Source organism: Pseudorasbora parva, chromosome 4, assembly GCF_024679245.1.
Source record: "Pseudorasbora parva isolate DD20220531a chromosome 4, ASM2467924v1, whole genome shotgun sequence".
Lineage (NCBI taxonomy): Eukaryota > Metazoa > Chordata > Actinopteri > Cypriniformes > Gobionidae > Pseudorasbora > Pseudorasbora parva.
Window position 1 is genome coordinate 11,998,454 of NC_090175.1, and position 17,644 is coordinate 12,016,097.

Sequence of the window (17,644 nt, forward strand, 5' to 3'; positions counted from 1 at the left end):
TGGCAACTGCACAACGTAGGCTGAAGAAGCAACCAAGCCCAGCGACAGGCAGATCAAGTCGTGTGTGTTTGTGTGTGTGTGTGTGTGTGTGTGAGAGCCTGTTTATGTGGTTTATGAGGACACAAATTTGTATAACTACATGGGCATTACACTATAAATGTGGTTTATTTCAAATGTCCTCATATTTCAAATAGCTTTAAAAACATACTAAAAGATGTTTTTTTGAGAAAGTAAAAATGCAGAATGTTTCCTGTGATGGGTAGGTTTAGGGGCAGGGGCAGCGTAGGGGGATAGAAAATACGGTTTATACAGTATAAAATCCATTACACCTATGGAAAGTCCCCATAAAGCATGGAAACACTATGTGTGTGTGTGTGTGTGTGTGTGTGTGTGTGTGTGTGTGTGTGTGTGTGTGTGTGTGTGTGTGTGGACTCTCACCAGACATTCAAGCAGTCGGGCAGGGCGGGAGATGATGATGAAGAGTTTCTTCACCAGCTCTGTGATGAAGGTCATCTCCGAGCTCTCTGATCGATCATAGGCCTGACAGATAACACAAGACAATATTTGGGTGATTCTTCAATTAAGACCACTTTTAACTACTTACAATCTTAATTGTAAAATTAAACTTCTGGTCAGCCAATCGTTTGGACACACTTGAGTGAATTTAAATTTCTCAGGACTCTTGATATTAGGTTTGTATAGCTTAAAGAAGAGATTTGCTCATGACTAGTAGTGAATGGAGGGCCAAATTCAAAATTAAATCATAAATGAATCATTACAACATAATTAAATACTTAATAAAAACAATTAAATGAGTGATTTAATTACTTATTAAACCAAACAAACAAATATATTTAATTTGAGCATTACTTTGCATTAATTTTTTTTTAAATCCTTATCTTAAGATTAAAATATATATATATATATATATATATATATATATATATATATATATATATATATATATATATATATATATATATATATTTAGGCATGAGCTTGTGACGTTTCACTTACATGGTTATGGTTGTCAGTCAACAATATGTAAAAAAGTTGGAATATGTAATGTAAATTATTTTCTTTTGAGTAATTTGGCCCTCCATAAACATATATTAAATAGATTTAAAAAAACATTTAAAACATGATTTTTTTTTAATGTTCTGGCATTTGAACCTATTTAATGTAATTTAAGTAATTAGAGATGCAATAAAATAATAAGCAAAAATTGAGCTAATGGAATATTATGGTAATAAGGAACGGTAAAATAATCCAGTTAAACGAAGCGAGATGAAACAAACATACTAATATCCAGCTGAACAACAGCCAAATTGCATAATTTTCCTGTTTATCACTGTGAAGCTGCTTTAAAACATTACGGTATGTATTGTATAAATCGCTAAATAAACAAAGGTGACTTGACTTGACTCATATCAGTCCCACACATTTAGACTCAAGCTCACTTCATGCAGTAGCTTCTCCAGGTTTTCCTGCAGCTCGTAGAAGTAGACGGTGGTGATGAGGCCTTCACGGGATTTGGTCAGGCAGTTTCGGGACAGCTCTGCGATCTGGTGGTGGATGAAGCTGAGGACCCCGTCGGCCAGCGGCAGCACGTTCTCAGGCGAGAAAGACTCGATGAAATCAGCCAAACGCTCCTCCATCTGAGCTGTGGCCTGAACGTAACGGATAGACAACGTTTAAATAACGTTTTTGATAGGGAATATATTGTGGACTGCCGTTGCAGAGACAAACAAGGGTTAAAAAATTAACACTTGGCAATATTTCTGGAAAATACATTGTAGTCGATTCTGCTTACTAAAGCTGCATTTATGTGATCAAAAATACAGTAAAAACAGTAATATTGTGAAATATTATTACAACTTAAAATAACTTTTTTTTATTTGAATATATTTAAAAATGTAATTTATTCCTGTAATGCAAAGCTGAATTTTCAGCATCATTACTAGGGGTTTAACATTAATACTCAACAATATTTCTGGAAAATAATACAACAGTGTTATCACAGAGCAAATCTCTTGGTCATAAAACAAGGATTTTCTTTATTTAAAATATGATTTCATATCCCCCCCTTTGATTCGTTTTGTGGAGTTTGCCCTTATGGCTGGTAAATTTACCCACCTTTGACTAGTGAAAATGTCCAAACATATGTGTAACACTCAAGTAACGTTTAGCAATGTGCTGCAAGTGCATGGATTCACAGATGACATGATTTTAAAAACACTGAAGACTCTTAATAATCTGATATTAGTCTGAGTGTGTGGTCGTGTTTTGCTAACCTTAGGGAACCGCTCCTTATAAACATGGTTCATCATAACAATCTCATTGTCGTAGCAGGAAGGTGATCGCCCTGGACTGAAGAGAGAAACGGAGAGGATGAAAATAAAGCAGAAGAAAGAAGATGACTAAGACTTTTGGTATAAAGTGGTTGTAATGTGCTTAAGAAGTTTAAAGGTTTAGTTCACCCAAAAATAAAAATCAGTCAATAATTCCTCACCCTCATGTCGTTCGATGCCTGTAAGACCTCCGTTCATCTTCAGACACAGATGAAGATATTAGTGTTGAAATCCGATGGCTCAGAAAGGCCTTCATTGACACCAATGTCATTTCCTCTCTCAAGACCCATAAAGGCACTGAAGACGTCGATACAAAGCCCATCTCACTACAGCGGCTCTACAATCATCTTATGAAGCCATGAGAATAGTGATTGTGGAAAAAAACTAAATAAGACTTAGTTTTAGTCATTGTGATGGGCCAATTTCAAAACAAAGCTTCAAACCGTTATGAATCAGTGAATCGATTCATGATTCGATCACAATGTAACGTGTGCTGCGTCCCAATTCGCCTACTTATACTACGTCCTAAAAGTATGTACTCTTTTTGTGAAGAAAAGGTATATACTTTTGAGTGTGTAGCAGAAAAGTATGCAAGCTTCAGGACATACTACTTCGCCATCTTTAACGGACTCTGTCGCTTAGTTACGTGCATCCCGTCACCGTTTATCTGCCCTGTCAATCATCGTCAGATTCGTCACAGTTCAAATCCTCCACATTCAGTTTAATCGCCTACCGTATCGGAGAGAAATGTAGCCGCTCGTTGATCTGCCATGTGTGGGTCTTTGTGGGTCAGAGATCTCCTCATGTGTTTGCAGTTTAAATATAATGATGCATTTAAAAGTTAATGGCCAAACGTGTCATTAAAAAAGTTCACAATGCTGCTGCAGGTGAAATATAATGTGGACAACACTGGATAAATATATTTTTGTCAGGTTAAATATTGATAGCTGTTCACTCAAAGCCCTTTATCTAAACTTCTCTACTTAACCGTCTGACTCGCATATCCTTCGTGTTTGTAGTTCTAATCGAATCCTCGTCCAACTCGCAGTGGGTTGTGGGCAATATCAGCCGTTAGAGTGCCCATCGATCCATACTTCGAATTCGGACCGGAAATAGTAAACTATCCAGGAATCTTTGGAATACTCTTTTCAACATACTACGATTTGGGACATACTAATATTATTTTCGAATACTATTTAGGATGGATAGTATGCGAATTGGGACGCAGGGGTGATTTCGGCAGTTTGACACACGATCCGAATCATGAATCGATTCGCTGATTCATAACGGTTCGAATCTTTGTTTTGAAATCGGCCCATATAAGTCGTTAATTAGTTTTTTTCCACACAAAAACTATTCTCATGGTTTCATAAAACGATTGTATCGTTTGTCAACACCTCGGATTTCAACACAATTTTTTGCCATCGGATTTCAACACAAATATCTTCATTTGTGTCTGAAGATGAACAGGTCTTACAGGTGTCGAACAACATTAGGGTGAGGAATTATTGACAGAATTTACATTTTTGGGTGAACTAACCCTTTAAGTGAGCATGTGTACCTAAGACTCCGGGAGCGTGGCCGCACATGTGGCGATCTCCGTCCATCATCATCAGTGATGCTCTCAGTGCTGCCAAAGTGCTTGGACAGGAAGTGTAGCTCGTCCAGTGTGGGCTGAAACGGCAACTGATGGAGCCGCTCCTGGGACGAGCTGGAAGACTAAAAAAAAACACACGTTTATATACTGCCACTGACGCTCAAGACACAGAGCAAAGCACGTCCCACAATGCCACCTGCCATTAGCTTTGAAACTAGCAACAATTATACATATAAATAAGAGAATGCTGTTGTTAACACAACAGTTTTAATAGATTTAACAGATTTATTTACTCTTCATTTGATCAAAATTATGACACCAAAAACAGCTGTTCCCAAAGCACAACTCAATAAAATGTCAATTAAACTTAGAAAACAGAAATATAAATGTGTATCTTTTTAAAGAAACATTGCTAGCTACTATGTCCTGACAGAATAAAAAAAGGTAATTTTTAAATATTTATCAGACTGACAAATCAGTCTTCATCCTGAAGGTCCTCAATCAATGAATCATGAATAAATTAATGAATTAATGAATTAATCAATAAATCAATCAATCAATGAGTGAATCAATCAATCAATCAATCAATGGGTGAATGAATGAATGAATGAATGAATCAATGAATCAATCAATCATTCAATGAATCAATCAATCAATCAATGAATCAATCAATCAATCAATCAATATATAATTGATCTGACAATGTTGTCTAGTTATTAAAATATTTTGAATTTTTCAGTTATTAAAATATTTTGAAGTTCATATTTTCAATTAGATGTTATTTAAATTAAAAAATATACTTTTATAAGGCTCTGACCATACGTTTTTATATTCATGAAAACATTCAGAAAATCATATTATTACTAATTAGTTCTCAAATTTACGTAAATAAAAAAAATTAATTAACACATAATAAGGAATTAATTAAAATATATATGTAAATAAATAAATAAATAAATAAAACGAACACACAATCAAATCAATCAATAAACAAATAAATAAAATTAACACTTACAATAAAATCTATAAATAATTCACATCTGTAAATAATTCACACTTTTATTTATTTTAGTATTTTAACTTTAACTGAAACTGAGGAATGTTGACTTGCCAACTATTTGAATAAAAGTTTACATTTTTTTATTTTATTTGATTCCAGTTAATGTTTATTTTAAGTAAAGATTTTTTTTATGGTTTTAGTTTTAATTAACAATATAACCCTGGTGTTGACAGTGACACACATTGAATAATAAGGGAAAAACTGATTTTGTAAGAAAATGCTAATAATAATCCCTTGGTACATCATCTGTTTTTATGGAGCTGCTACATCTTTTCCGGTTGTTTGCGCTCTATAGCCAGAATAGTGGCTTCAGTCATGTCCTGTCCAAAACACAGCATGCTCAAATATTCAGGGCCACTGAGAGCCATTTTATAAGGTTTAAGGTCTGAGTCTGACACAATGCTGTTATTTGTGTGTGCTCTGTGTGTCCAGCGCAGTAAATCCAGGACAGATTAGCGACCCAAACGAATGGAGTGAAACTGTAAACGTAACACTGGCCGGTTGTAATGGTTTTCATTAGCACTCAACGTTCCCCTGTGGCAGTGAGTGAATGACTTTAGTTTTAACAACAAATATTTCACTGTAGAGTCAATAGGAGGACAAAATGAGAAAAAACTGATGAAACCTCTCTCCTCAACATCCACCAATGAACACCCACCAATTAAACCATCATTCCCACTATCTACATTCTCTAAAAAACATTTCATCATTGCATACTCAAATACACAAACATGGTTAGAAATTATTATTTAATTACAAACAACAACTGAGCAGTTCAAACAGCCATGAAATGGATGAATAAACTGCCTGGACACCAATGGTCAATTCATGGTCTCGTTAAAAAATGTAAATGTTAAGTTAATACGTTTAAGGCTACTGCTGTTGTTTAAAGGTTTTTCTTGGCTTCATTCTATCATCTGTGACCTGAATATATATATATATATATATATATATATATATATATATATATATATATATATATATATATATATATATATATATATACAGTCTTGTTCAAAATAATAGCAGTACAATGTGACTAACCAGAATAATCAAGGTTTTTAGTATATTTTTTATTGCTACGTGGCAAACAAGTTACCAGTAGGTTCAGTAGATTCTCAGAAAACAAATGAGACCCAGCATTCATGATATGCACGCTCTTAAGGCTGTGCAATTGGGCAATTAGTTGAAAGGGGTGTGTTCAAAAAAATAGCAGTGTCTACCTTTGACTGTACAAACTCAAAACTATTTTGTACAAACTTTTTTTTTTCTTCTGGGATTTAGCAATCCTGTGAATCACTAAACTAATATTTAGTTGTATGACCACAGTTTTTTAAAACTGCTTGACATCTGTGTGGCATGGAGTCAACCAACTTATGGCACCTCTCAGCTGTTATTCCACTCCATGATTCTTTAACAACATTCCACAATTCATTCACATTTCTTGGTTTTGCTTCAGAAACAGCCTTTTTGATATCACCCCACAAGTTCTCAATTGGATTAAGGTCTGGAGATTGGGCTGGCCACTCCATAACATTAATTTTGTTGGTTTGGAACCAAGACTTTGCCCGTTTACTATTGTGTTTTGGGTCATTGTCTTGTTGAAACAACCATTTCAAGGGCATGTCCTCTTCAGCATAGGGCAACATGACCTCTTCAAGTATTTTAACATATGCAAACTGATCCATGATCCCTGGTATGCGATAAATAGGCCCAACACCATAGTAGGAGAAACAAGCCCATATCATGATGCTTGCACCTCCATGCTTCACTGTCTTCACTGTGTACTGTGGCTTGAATTCAGAGTTTGGGGGTCGTCTCACAAACTGCCTGTGGCCCTTGGACCCAAAAAGAACAATTTTACTCTCATCAGTCCACAAAATGTTCCTCCATTTCTCTTTAGGCCAGTTGATGTGTTCTTTGGCAAATTGTAACCTCTTCTGCACATGCCTTTTTTTTAACAGAGGGACTTTGCGGGGGATTCTTGAAAATAGATTAGCTTCACACAGACGTCTTCTAACTGTCACAGTACTTACAGGTAACTCCAGACTGTCTTTGATCATCCTGGAGGTGATCATTGGCTGAGCCTTTGCCATTCTGGTTATTCTTCTATCCATTTTGATGGTTGTCTTCCGTTTTCTTCCACGTCTCTCTGGTTTTGCTCTCCATTTTAAGGCATTGGAGATCATTTTAGCTTAACAGCCTATCATTTTTTGCACCTCTTTATAGGTTTTCCCCTCTCTAATCAACTTTTTAATCAAAGTACGCTGTTCTTCTGAACAATGTCTTGAACGACCCATTTTCCTCAGCTTTCAAATGCATGTTCAACAAGTGTTGGCTTCATCCTTAAATAGGGGCCACCTGATTCACACCTGTTTCTTCACAAAATTGATGACCTCAGTGATTGAATGCCACACTGCTATTTTTTTGAACACACCCCTTTCAACTAATTCAACTAATTGCCCAATTGCACAGCCTTAAGAGCGTGCATATCATGAATGCTGGGTCTCATTTGTTTTCTGACAATCTACTGAACCTACTGGTAACTTGTTTGCCACGTAGCAATAAAAAAATATACGAAAAACCTTGATTATTCTGGTTAGTCACATTGTACTGCTATTATTTTGAACAAGACTGTATATATATACACACACACACACACACACACACACACCGATCAAATATCCCATTATGAGCAAATATTGTCTTGGTCCCCCTTTTGCTGCCAAAAGAGCCCTGACCCGTCGAGGCATGGACTCCACTAGACCCCTGAAGGTGTGCTGTGCTATCTGGCACCAAGATGTTAGCAGCAGATCCTTTAAAGTCCTATAAGTTGCGAGGTGAGGGCTCCATGGATTGGACTTGTTTGTTCAGCATATCCCACAGATGCTCGATTGGATTGAAATCTGGGGAATTTAGAGGACACCTCAAATTCGTTGTTGTACTCCTCAAACCATTCCTGAACCATTTTTGCTTTGTGGCAGGAGCATTATCTGCTGGAAGAGACCAAATGGTCTGTGTGGCAAGGGGGGCGTGGTTCAGCGAGGTCTGCAGCGGGAGAGAGGGCCGCGGGACGAGCGGTAAGTGAGTGGGTTGGACGCAGATTAATAACACCTGTCTCTTGTTCTAGTAATGAGCGCGGAGACGGGATAAATCACCAGCGGAACCGGAGACCAGAAAGAGAGAGAGTCGGACTGTTGATGCGAGACCCTGAGTTATCCGGAACCCGGAAGTGCGTGACCCGGAAGTGAAACTGAGACTGAGCATATGAGAAAACAGACACACACTGAAGTGTGCACGTTGAGATTGAGTTTGAAAATAAAAAGCATCAACAGTCCTGCCGACCCCCGTGTCCTCTTCCTTCCTTACCCTATCGAACTTGTTACACTGGTGCCGAAACCCGGGAAGGAAGCAGGACAGCGCCGCCGCCATGACAACGCCCTCCGCCTCGCCATTTGCGGATATCATCAACTCCCTCGCGGTCCTCCACCAGGAACACCATCAGGCATTGCTGGACCTTCGGACTGAACAGGAACACCGCTTCGAGGCGATCGTCCGAGGCCAGCAAGAGGACCGCGAGCGGTTCCGGAGCTGGATCGACCGGGAGGTTCGCGCCGAGGCCGCTGGGCGGGCCAGCGCACCGGTGCACGTGCCCCTGCAGAAAATGGGGCCGGAAGACGACCCGGAGGCCTTCGTCGATTTGTTCCAGAAGGCCGCGGAGGCCTGCGGGTGGCCCCGGGCACAGTGGCCGGTGCGCCTCATCCCCCTTCTATCCGGCGAAGCCCAGGCGGCCGCACAACAGCTACCGGTCGCGAACCTCCTGGACTACGACGATCTGAAGAGGGCCATACTTCAGCGGGTCGGCCGGACCCCAGAGCAACACCGCCAGCGTTTCCGTTCCCTGGAGTGGGGTGAGTCCGGTCGACCCTTCGCCTTGGGCCAACAGCTCCGGGACGAGTGCCGCAGATGGCTTCTGGCCGGCGGCAGCGACGTGGACCATGTTGTCGATCTGGTGGTGCTGGAGCAGTTTATCACTCGGCTCCCCAGGAAGACCGCCGAGTGGGTCCAGTGCCACCGGCCCACGTCGCTGGAGACGGCCATCAACTTGGCGGAGGACCACCTGGTGGCGTGCCCGGGGGTCGGCGAACCCCCACTAACTTCTCCCTCTCTCTCTCCCCCTTCTCTCTCTCTCTCTCGACCTGTCCCTCTCCCCAGGTCCCGCCCTCCAGGCCCTCCTCGCGTCCCCCCCAGAGGCCGGGGTGGGATGGGCCTTGGACCGTCTGGGAGTTCGCGGGTCCCGCCCAGGGGGGCGGGGCCGCTGGGGATGGGTAGTGACAATGGATCCGGTTCCGCCCCCTTTCCGCGCTCAGCCTCCAACCCACTCCCCGCCGCCGGGGCGGCGGGTAGGCCTGGGCTGGCCTGCTGGCGGTGCGGCGATCCGGATCATTTTGTGGACCGGTGTCCGATGATGGACATCGGAACAATGATCCGGATCCCGGACGTCCAGCGGACCACCCCCGATCAAGCAGGAGAGTACCAAATTCCTGTAAGTATCAAGGGGGGTACATATCAGGCCTTGGTGGATTCAGGATGTAACCAAACCTCGATCCATCAAAGCCTGATGCAGCCTGGGGCATTGGATACAAGCCGCATGGTTAAGGTGCGGTGTGTGCACGGGGATGTGGTGGAATATCCGGTTGTCCCAGTCACGATACAGTTTAGGGGGAAAAAGCATAGTGTTGAGGTGGCGGTTAGTCCCCACCTCCGGCATCCGCTAATTCTGGGGACGAATTGGCCCGCCTTTTCGGCGCTATTGGGGTCGTTATGCGCGGATGCCGCTTGGGGAAACAAGGCTAGGAACGGGGCGGTGCGAGTGCAGGTTGGCGAGACTGATACGGGACCCTTGGGAACTGCTTCAGAGGAACCGAGCGGGGTCGAGAGACTGATTCTCTCGGACCGCGATGACTTCCCTCTGGAGCAGTCTCAAGATGAGACTCTAAAACATGCTTTTCAACAGGTCCGCACTATCGACGGTCAGTCCCTCCAACCCGCATGGCCTGTCACGTATCCTTATTTTGCCATAATTAAGGATAGGTTGTATCGAGTGACCCAAGACGCTCAGACAAAAATGGATACAACCCAGTTGTTAGTACCAAAGAGCCGCCGGGAAATGCTTTTCCAGGCGGCTCACTCTAACCCGATGGCGGGCCACCTGGGACAGGCGGCCACGCTGAATCGTTTAATGACCCGATTTTTTTGGCCAGGCATTCATGACAATGTGCGCAGGTGGTGCGCGTCTTGTCCTGAATGTCAGTTGGTGAATCCACTGGCCGCCCCAAAAGCGCCATTGCGCCCCCTACCATTAATGCAGGTCCCCTTCGAGAGAATTGCGATGGACCTCATCGGGCCATTAGAGCGATCCGCACGCGGACATCGTTTTGCGCTAGTTATCGTGGACTACGCAACACGATATCCGGAAGCAGTGGCTCTCCGCAACATCTCGGCGAAGAGTGTTGCGGACGCACTGTTTCGTTTAATCTCCCGGGTGGGGATTCCAAAAGAAATCCTCACTGATCAAGGCACGGCGTTTATGTCACGTACGTTAAGCGAATTGTACGGATTATTGGGCATTAAATCCATTCGAACCAGCGTCTATCACCCACAAACAGACGGCTTGGTCGAACGATTTAATCGCACTCTTAAATCCATGATCCGTAAATTCGTACAGGAAGACGCCAAGAATTGGGATCGGTGGTTAGAACCCCTCTTATTTGCTGTGCGCGAGGTCCCGCAAGCCTCCACGGGGTTTTCCCCCTTCGAGCTTCTCTACGGGCGACAGCCACGGGGGGTGCTGGACGTCCTACGAGAAACTTGGGAGGAGGGGCCTTCGTTGGCCAAAAACGAAATTCAGTACGTCATGGACTTGCGAACAAAACTCCACACATTGGGGCGGCTATCGAGGGAGAATTTGTTGCAAGCCCAGGACCGCCAGAGCCGGTCATATAACAGGGGTGCTAGACTACGCAAATTCACACCGGGAGAGAAAGTGCTCGTTCTACTCCCAACGTCGAGCTCAAAATTAATGTCAAAGTGGCAGGGGCCGTTTGAGGTCGCACGGCAGATAGGAGAGCTCGATTATGAAGTGATACGATCCGATAGGAACGGGGCACGTCAAATATACCACCTCAATCTGCTTAAAAAATGGAATGAGGTGGAATCGGTGTTGTTGGCAACGGTGATCGGGGGAGAGGATGATCTCGGGCCAGAGGCGAGCATTAAAGCGCAATCAGTCGCGTTGGCCCCGGGGGGAGATCACCTCTCACCGTTACAACTCGCTGATTTATCGAAATTGCAGGCGGAGTTCGCTGACGTGTTCTCGCCCCTACCGGGACGTACCGACTTGATTCAGCACCATATCGAGACCGAGCCGGGCGTGGTAGTTCGCAGCCGGCCGTATCGCTTGCCTGAACACAAGAAAAAAGTAGTTCAGGACGAATTAGGCGCAATGCTCGACATGGGAGTAATCGAGGAGTCCAACAGTGACTGGGCGAGCCCGATAGTTTTGGTCCCCAAAACAGACGGCTCGGTCAGGTTCTGTGTGGACTACCGCAAGGTGAACGCTGTGTCGAAGTTCGACGCGTATCCAATGCCACGGGTTGACGAGTTGCTTGATCGGTTAGGCACGGCTCGATTTTATTCGACACTGGACTTAACAAAGGGCTATTGGCAGATCCCCTTGTCTCCATTGTCCAAAGAAAAAACAGCTTTCACCACGCCGTTTGGATTACACCAATTTGTCACGCTTCCTTTCGGCTTGTTCGGGGCGCCTGCAACCTTCCAGCGGCTCATGGATAGGATTTTGCGTCCCCATGCTGCATATGCTGCTGCGTACCTAGATGACATAGTGATTTATAGTCACGATTGGCAGCGGCATATGCAGCATGTGAGGGCGGTCCTGAGGTCGCTGAGGAGAGCGGGGCTCACGGCCAACCCGAAGAAGTGTGCGATTGGGCGGGTGGAAGTAAGGTATCTGGGCTTCCACTTGGGTCATGGACAGGTGCGTCCCCAAATTGATAAGACTGCCGCAATTGCAACCTGTCCGAGGCCCAAGACCAAAAAGGAGGTAAGACAGTTCTTGGGGCTGGCGGGATATTATAGACGGTTTATACCAAATTATTCGGACCTCACCAGCCCCTTGACTGATCTTACTAGAAAGGGGCTACCAGATACGGTCCAGTGGACGGAGCTGTGTCAACAGGCTTTTACCCAAGTAAAGGCTGCTCTATGTGGCGGGCCGCTGTTACACTCCCCTGACTTTTCTCTCCCTTTCTTGTTGCAGACTGACGCGTCGGACAGGGGGCTGGGCGCAGTCCTGGCCCAGGAGGTGGAGGGGGGAGAGCGGCCGGTGCTGTACATTAGCCGTAAGCTCTCCAAGAGGGAAGCTAAGTACAGCACCATAGAAAAGGAGTGTTTGGCCATCAGATGGGCCGTTCTCACTCTCCGCTATTACCTCCTGGGGCGGGAGTTCACTCTCTGTTCGGACCACGCTCCTCTCCAATGGCTCCACCGCATGAAGGATACCAACGCGCGGATCACCCGTTGGTATCTGGCTCTTCAGCCGTTTAAGTTCAAGGTGGTCCACAGGCCGGGTGCTCAGATGGCTGTGGCCGATTTCCTCTCCAGAAATGGGGGGGGGGGGGGGGGGCTGCAGGCCGGACGGCTCCCCGGCCTGAGTCGGGCGGTGGGGGTATGTGGCAAGGGGGGCGTGGTTCAGCGAGGTCTGCAGCGGGAGAGAGGGCCGCGGGACGAGCGGTAAGTGAGTGGGTTGGACGCAGATTAATAACACCTGTCTCTTGTTCTAGTAATGAGCGCGGAGACGGGATAAATCACCAGCGGAACCGGAGACCAGAAAGAGAGAGAGTCGGACTGTTGATGCGAGACCCTGAGTTATCCGGAACCCGGAAGTGCGTGACCCGGAAGTGAAACTGAGACTGAGCATATGAGAAAACAGACACACACTGAAGTGTGCACGTTGAGATTGAGTTTGAAAATAAAAAGCATCAACAGTCCTGCCGACCCCCGTGTCCTCTTCCTTCCTTACCCTATCGAACTTGTTACAGTCTGCAACAATGCTAAGGTGGTACGTGTCAAAATAACATCCGCATGAATGGCAGGACCCAAGGTTTCCCAAACAGTGTGATTGCCCAAAGCATCACACTGCCTCCGCCGGATTGCCTTCTTCCCATTGTGCATCCTGGGGCCATGTGTTCCCCACGTAAGCGGCACTCACGCACCCGACCATCCACGTGTTGTAAAAGAAAATGTGATTCTTCAGACCAAGCCACCTTCTTCTTTTATTGCTCTGTGGTCCAGTTCTGATGCTCACATGCCAATGTTGGAGCTTTCGGCGGGGTCAGAGGCTATGAAGCCCCATATGCAACAAACTGCGATGCTCTGTGTATTCTGACACCTTTCTATGAGAACCAGCATTAACTTCTTGAGCAATTTGAGCTACGGTAGCTCGCCTGTTTGATCCGACCACATGAGCCAGCCTTCCCTCCTCACGAGCATCATTGAGCCTTGGGCGCCCATGACCCTGTGGCCGGTTCTCCTCTGTTCCTCTTGGAGCACTTTTGATAGACACTGACCACTGCAGACTGAGAACACCCCAGTCTTGGAGGTTGGTTTCCTTACGCTTGGCCATTTTTCCTGCTTCTAACACCTCAACTTTGAGGACAATGTTCACTTGCTGCCTAATATATCCCACCCACTAACAGGTGCCGTGATGAAGAGATAATCAGTGCTATTCACTTCACCGGTCAGTGGTCATATATAATATATATCGTTAATGCAATATTGTTTTTTAAATAATTTTAATTAATTATAAATAAATATTCATTTTAATATTTTAATAATATATTATTTTAATATTTCATTTATTTCATTTTAATAATATTATACATGTAATGTAAAACAGAAGCATTTTTACTAGTGGCTTCACCCTTTTGAACACACTGTATATGCAAATGTAATTTTACTCAGATATCAATATTCATGAGGGTAATGTGAGGTCGAGCTCATTATTTTCAGGCATTTTTTTCAATGTTTCTGTAACCCATATTTGATCACAGAAAAAGATGGCAAGTTGCTGTAATGAAATCCCATTCGAAATAACTATCATAAATTAATGAATATAGATATAATTCAAATTCAATTACCGTAAATATCACCAGATGTCACTTTATAAATTAAAACATTTAGAAATATTGCATTAGATCTAGACAATGCACTATTTTTCTTTTATGTTTTCCCATTTAATTTCTCATTATGATTCTTTCTAACCTTTTCTTGATTCATCCTGTTTTGACTTTCTATTTCATATATATCTACATACATTAAAGTAGCGATGGTAGTATTGTAATTTACTGTAATTTACAGCACATTTTAAGTGACTATCAGGTCAAAAATATAAATGCAGCAGCAGTCTCTATGGATTGTTTTTTCATGTACCGTTGAGCTGGGTGTGTTGGTCCCATATCCAGAGGAGGGAAGAGAGGCCAGAGACCAGCGTCTGCCATCAGCCCTGCGGAGAGAGACAGAGTCAAGCTTCGTCATCCTTACCAACATATACCAGACTTTACAAAGTAACCATAGTTTGTGTTTACAGAGCAGCCTTTAAGCTTGCTTGCGTTTGATATATCTTGTGTAAAACATTAAATGTGACCCAGTTATCACAGTGCTTTGTGGGCAGAGTTTATAAGTCCATTTCATGTGGCGGCATTCTTGTGTGGTTGCTAGGCAACCATCCCGTCTACACTGTTTAGAGCATATTTCGGGGCCGGGCAATGTTCCCAGTGGGGTCATTAAAACTGTCATCCTACAATATTAGAAGAGATCAGAACCAGTGTGCGCAGAACCAACGGTTCCACATAATGAAAGCATGAAAAGAGCATATCAGAAGGGCTGAACCGAACCGACGAACCTATCAGACATATTTTTAAACGGCCATAGCAAACTTTTAATTTGATGAACACTGGGCTGGGCTGTGTCGGCTTTTTCAGCCACTATATTTCATGTTCCTGTGTTTGCTGTGAGCAGAAGCTCTGTGCTTTGGCCAGGATTGATGATACACGCTGTGCAACCATCGCTCTGCGTGAGATTTATATTGGCAAAATCCAATATTAGCCCTCGCATCAGACAGGAAAGAACGCACGGATCAATCGTCTGTCTCTCGTCCCTCAATCTCTCCTTCGCACTCGTCTTTCAGACAAACGTCTGTGTGACGGGCTGTCATTCGCTGAGGAATGATGCTGAGATAAGTGTGTGTCTCCTGCCTGCTGCTCACAAACAGGCTTGATCTTCACAATGAAGAACATCTCTGACCTAACTCAACAGCTTCAAAAAAGAAATCGGATCTAATAAAATATCATACATAGTGGACATTTTTTTTTACTACAATTTGTCCATGTAAATGCACTCCTAATAAAAACAATACTTACATAAAAAAATCTGTTTATCTTAATGTTTCAATGGCAATTTGTTGTGCTAGTAGTGGTAGCAGGTTAGCAGCAGAGCATTGCTTAATAATGCCATGTCAACATTGAAGGCTTTTTTCATGACAAGGATAAATAAAGAAACAAATAAATAACTGTTAAAATAAATAAACTTCTTAATGCCATGTCAGCATTGAAGGTTATCTAAGGTTTCTGGAATGAATGAATGAATGAATGAATGAATGAATGAATGAATGAATGAATGAATGAATGAATGAACGAACTAACGAACAACGAATGAACAAACGAAGCTAAAATAAATAAAGTTAAAATTATTTTCATGACAAGACAGAATGGATGGCTGGATGGTAGATTATGGATGGATGGATAGATAGATGATGGATGGATGGATAGTGGATGGATGGTAGATTATGGATGGATGGATAGATAGATAGATGATGGATGGATGATAGATGATGAATTAATAAAGCTAAAATAAATAATAAAATAAAATAAACAAATAAAGTTAAAATTAATAACATTTTAAATAAACAAACTTCTTAATACCATGTCAACATTGAAGACTATTTTCATGACAAGATAGATGGGTTGGTTGATGGATGGATGAATGAATGATGGATGGATGATAGATGTATGTATGTGTGTACGGATGGATAGGTGATAGATAGAAATTAAAGTAAAAATTTAAATAAACTTCTTAATACCATGTCAACAGCAAAGGCTATTGTAAGAATGAATGAATGAATGGACTAACGAACAAACGAAAGAACGAACAACGAATGAACGAACAAACAAAGCTAAAATAAATAAAGTTTAAATTATTTTCATGACAAGAGAGAATGGATGGATGGTGGCTGGATGGATGGTAGATTATGGATGGATGGATAGATAGATGATGAATTAATAAAGCTAAAATGAATAATATAATAAAATAAACAAATAAAGTGAAAATCAATAACATTTTAAATAAACAAACTTCTTAATACCATGTCAACATTGAAGACTATTTTCATGACAAGAGAGAATAGATTGATAGATGGGTTGATGGATGGATGAATGATGGATGATAGATGTATGTATGTATGGATGGATGGATAGGTGATAGATAGAAATTAAAGTAAAAATTAAAATATGAATGAATTCAGAAAATCTATTTGTCAAATGTAGTTATTATTTCTATAGGGAATTGATGTGATGTAAATGCAAAAAGCCACAGCAATTAATTTCTTTTTGGGGGAAAAATATATTCTATACACGCTATACCTACACTTTTCCAAAATGTAAAAGGAAAAAATAGCAACATCAAGTCTGTATTGATTTTGAGATTGCTCTGGGTGTTGAGCATGTTGAGTCCTGAGATAGTTGCTGAAGAGAACAGCTCTACTTCAGTGAAAACAAGATCGACTAAATGCAGAGAAATCTGCCATTTCAGTCAGGCTTTGTTCATGCCACACACACAACCTCGATGTGTTCTTCAGATCGGATCTGCAGGACTGACCGTCCACAACTGATGAAATCATCTTTTGTCAAGATGTTGTCAGTGTAAGCTGTTGGCATCGATCCGCATGACAGAAAGAGAGAGACTGGCAGCCAGTGTGGAAAGAAAGGTGGGAAAACTGGGATGTCCATCCTGACATCTCACCATGGAAATCGCTCACTTGTTCACTATTCACCATTCAGCAAATAAGTGCCCATGAGATGAAGATGGGAGATTTCAGAGAGTGCATGCATGTTCCAGCCAGATAACTGCCATTGAGATGAATGAGAACAAGCGCAGATAGCTTTCTCCAGGTATCGCAGACCCCTACGGATCAGGAGACAAAAAACTAAACCGGACATGAAACGGACATGCCTATAAAAATGCATAAAAACACCAGATTTTTGCAGGCTGTCTGAACAAGGTCTGAGAGATCAAATGAAGAACATCTTCATGGTTTTTTTATTCATTTATTTACCTTCTGGATGATGCGAAAGAGAAATGAGCCGGTGCGCTGGGGGAGAACGTCCTAGGACTGTCCAGCGGACTGCTTCCTGTGAGATGGACAGAGACAGCGAGGATGAGAACGACACAAGCAGAGACACTGAAGGTTTGGACATACCAGTTCATGCGATCAGAGATGAG

At 42.7% G+C, this 17,644-nt stretch overlaps 1 protein-coding gene across 4 annotated transcripts in view; it reads right to left on the reverse strand.

The window, feature by feature from the left end:
* The window catches only part of mast1a (microtubule associated serine/threonine kinase 1a), a 105,867-nt gene that overhangs the window by 25,837 nt on the left and 62,386 nt on the right, over positions 1-17,644 (reverse strand). For all 4 annotated transcript variants that reach the window (XM_067440917.1, XM_067440916.1, XM_067440919.1 and 1 more), the window contains 6 exons: positions 17,478-17,553; positions 14,519-14,591; positions 3,913-4,070; positions 2,295-2,370; positions 1,461-1,670; positions 439-540 (listed from right to left, as the gene is read on the reverse strand). In XM_067440917.1, coding sequence (XP_067297018.1) covers positions 439-540; positions 1,461-1,670; positions 2,295-2,370; positions 3,913-4,070; positions 14,519-14,591; positions 17,478-17,553 — 695 coding nt within the window. The remainder of the gene's footprint in view (positions 1-438; positions 541-1,460; positions 1,671-2,294; positions 2,371-3,912; positions 4,071-14,518; positions 14,592-17,477; positions 17,554-17,644) is intronic.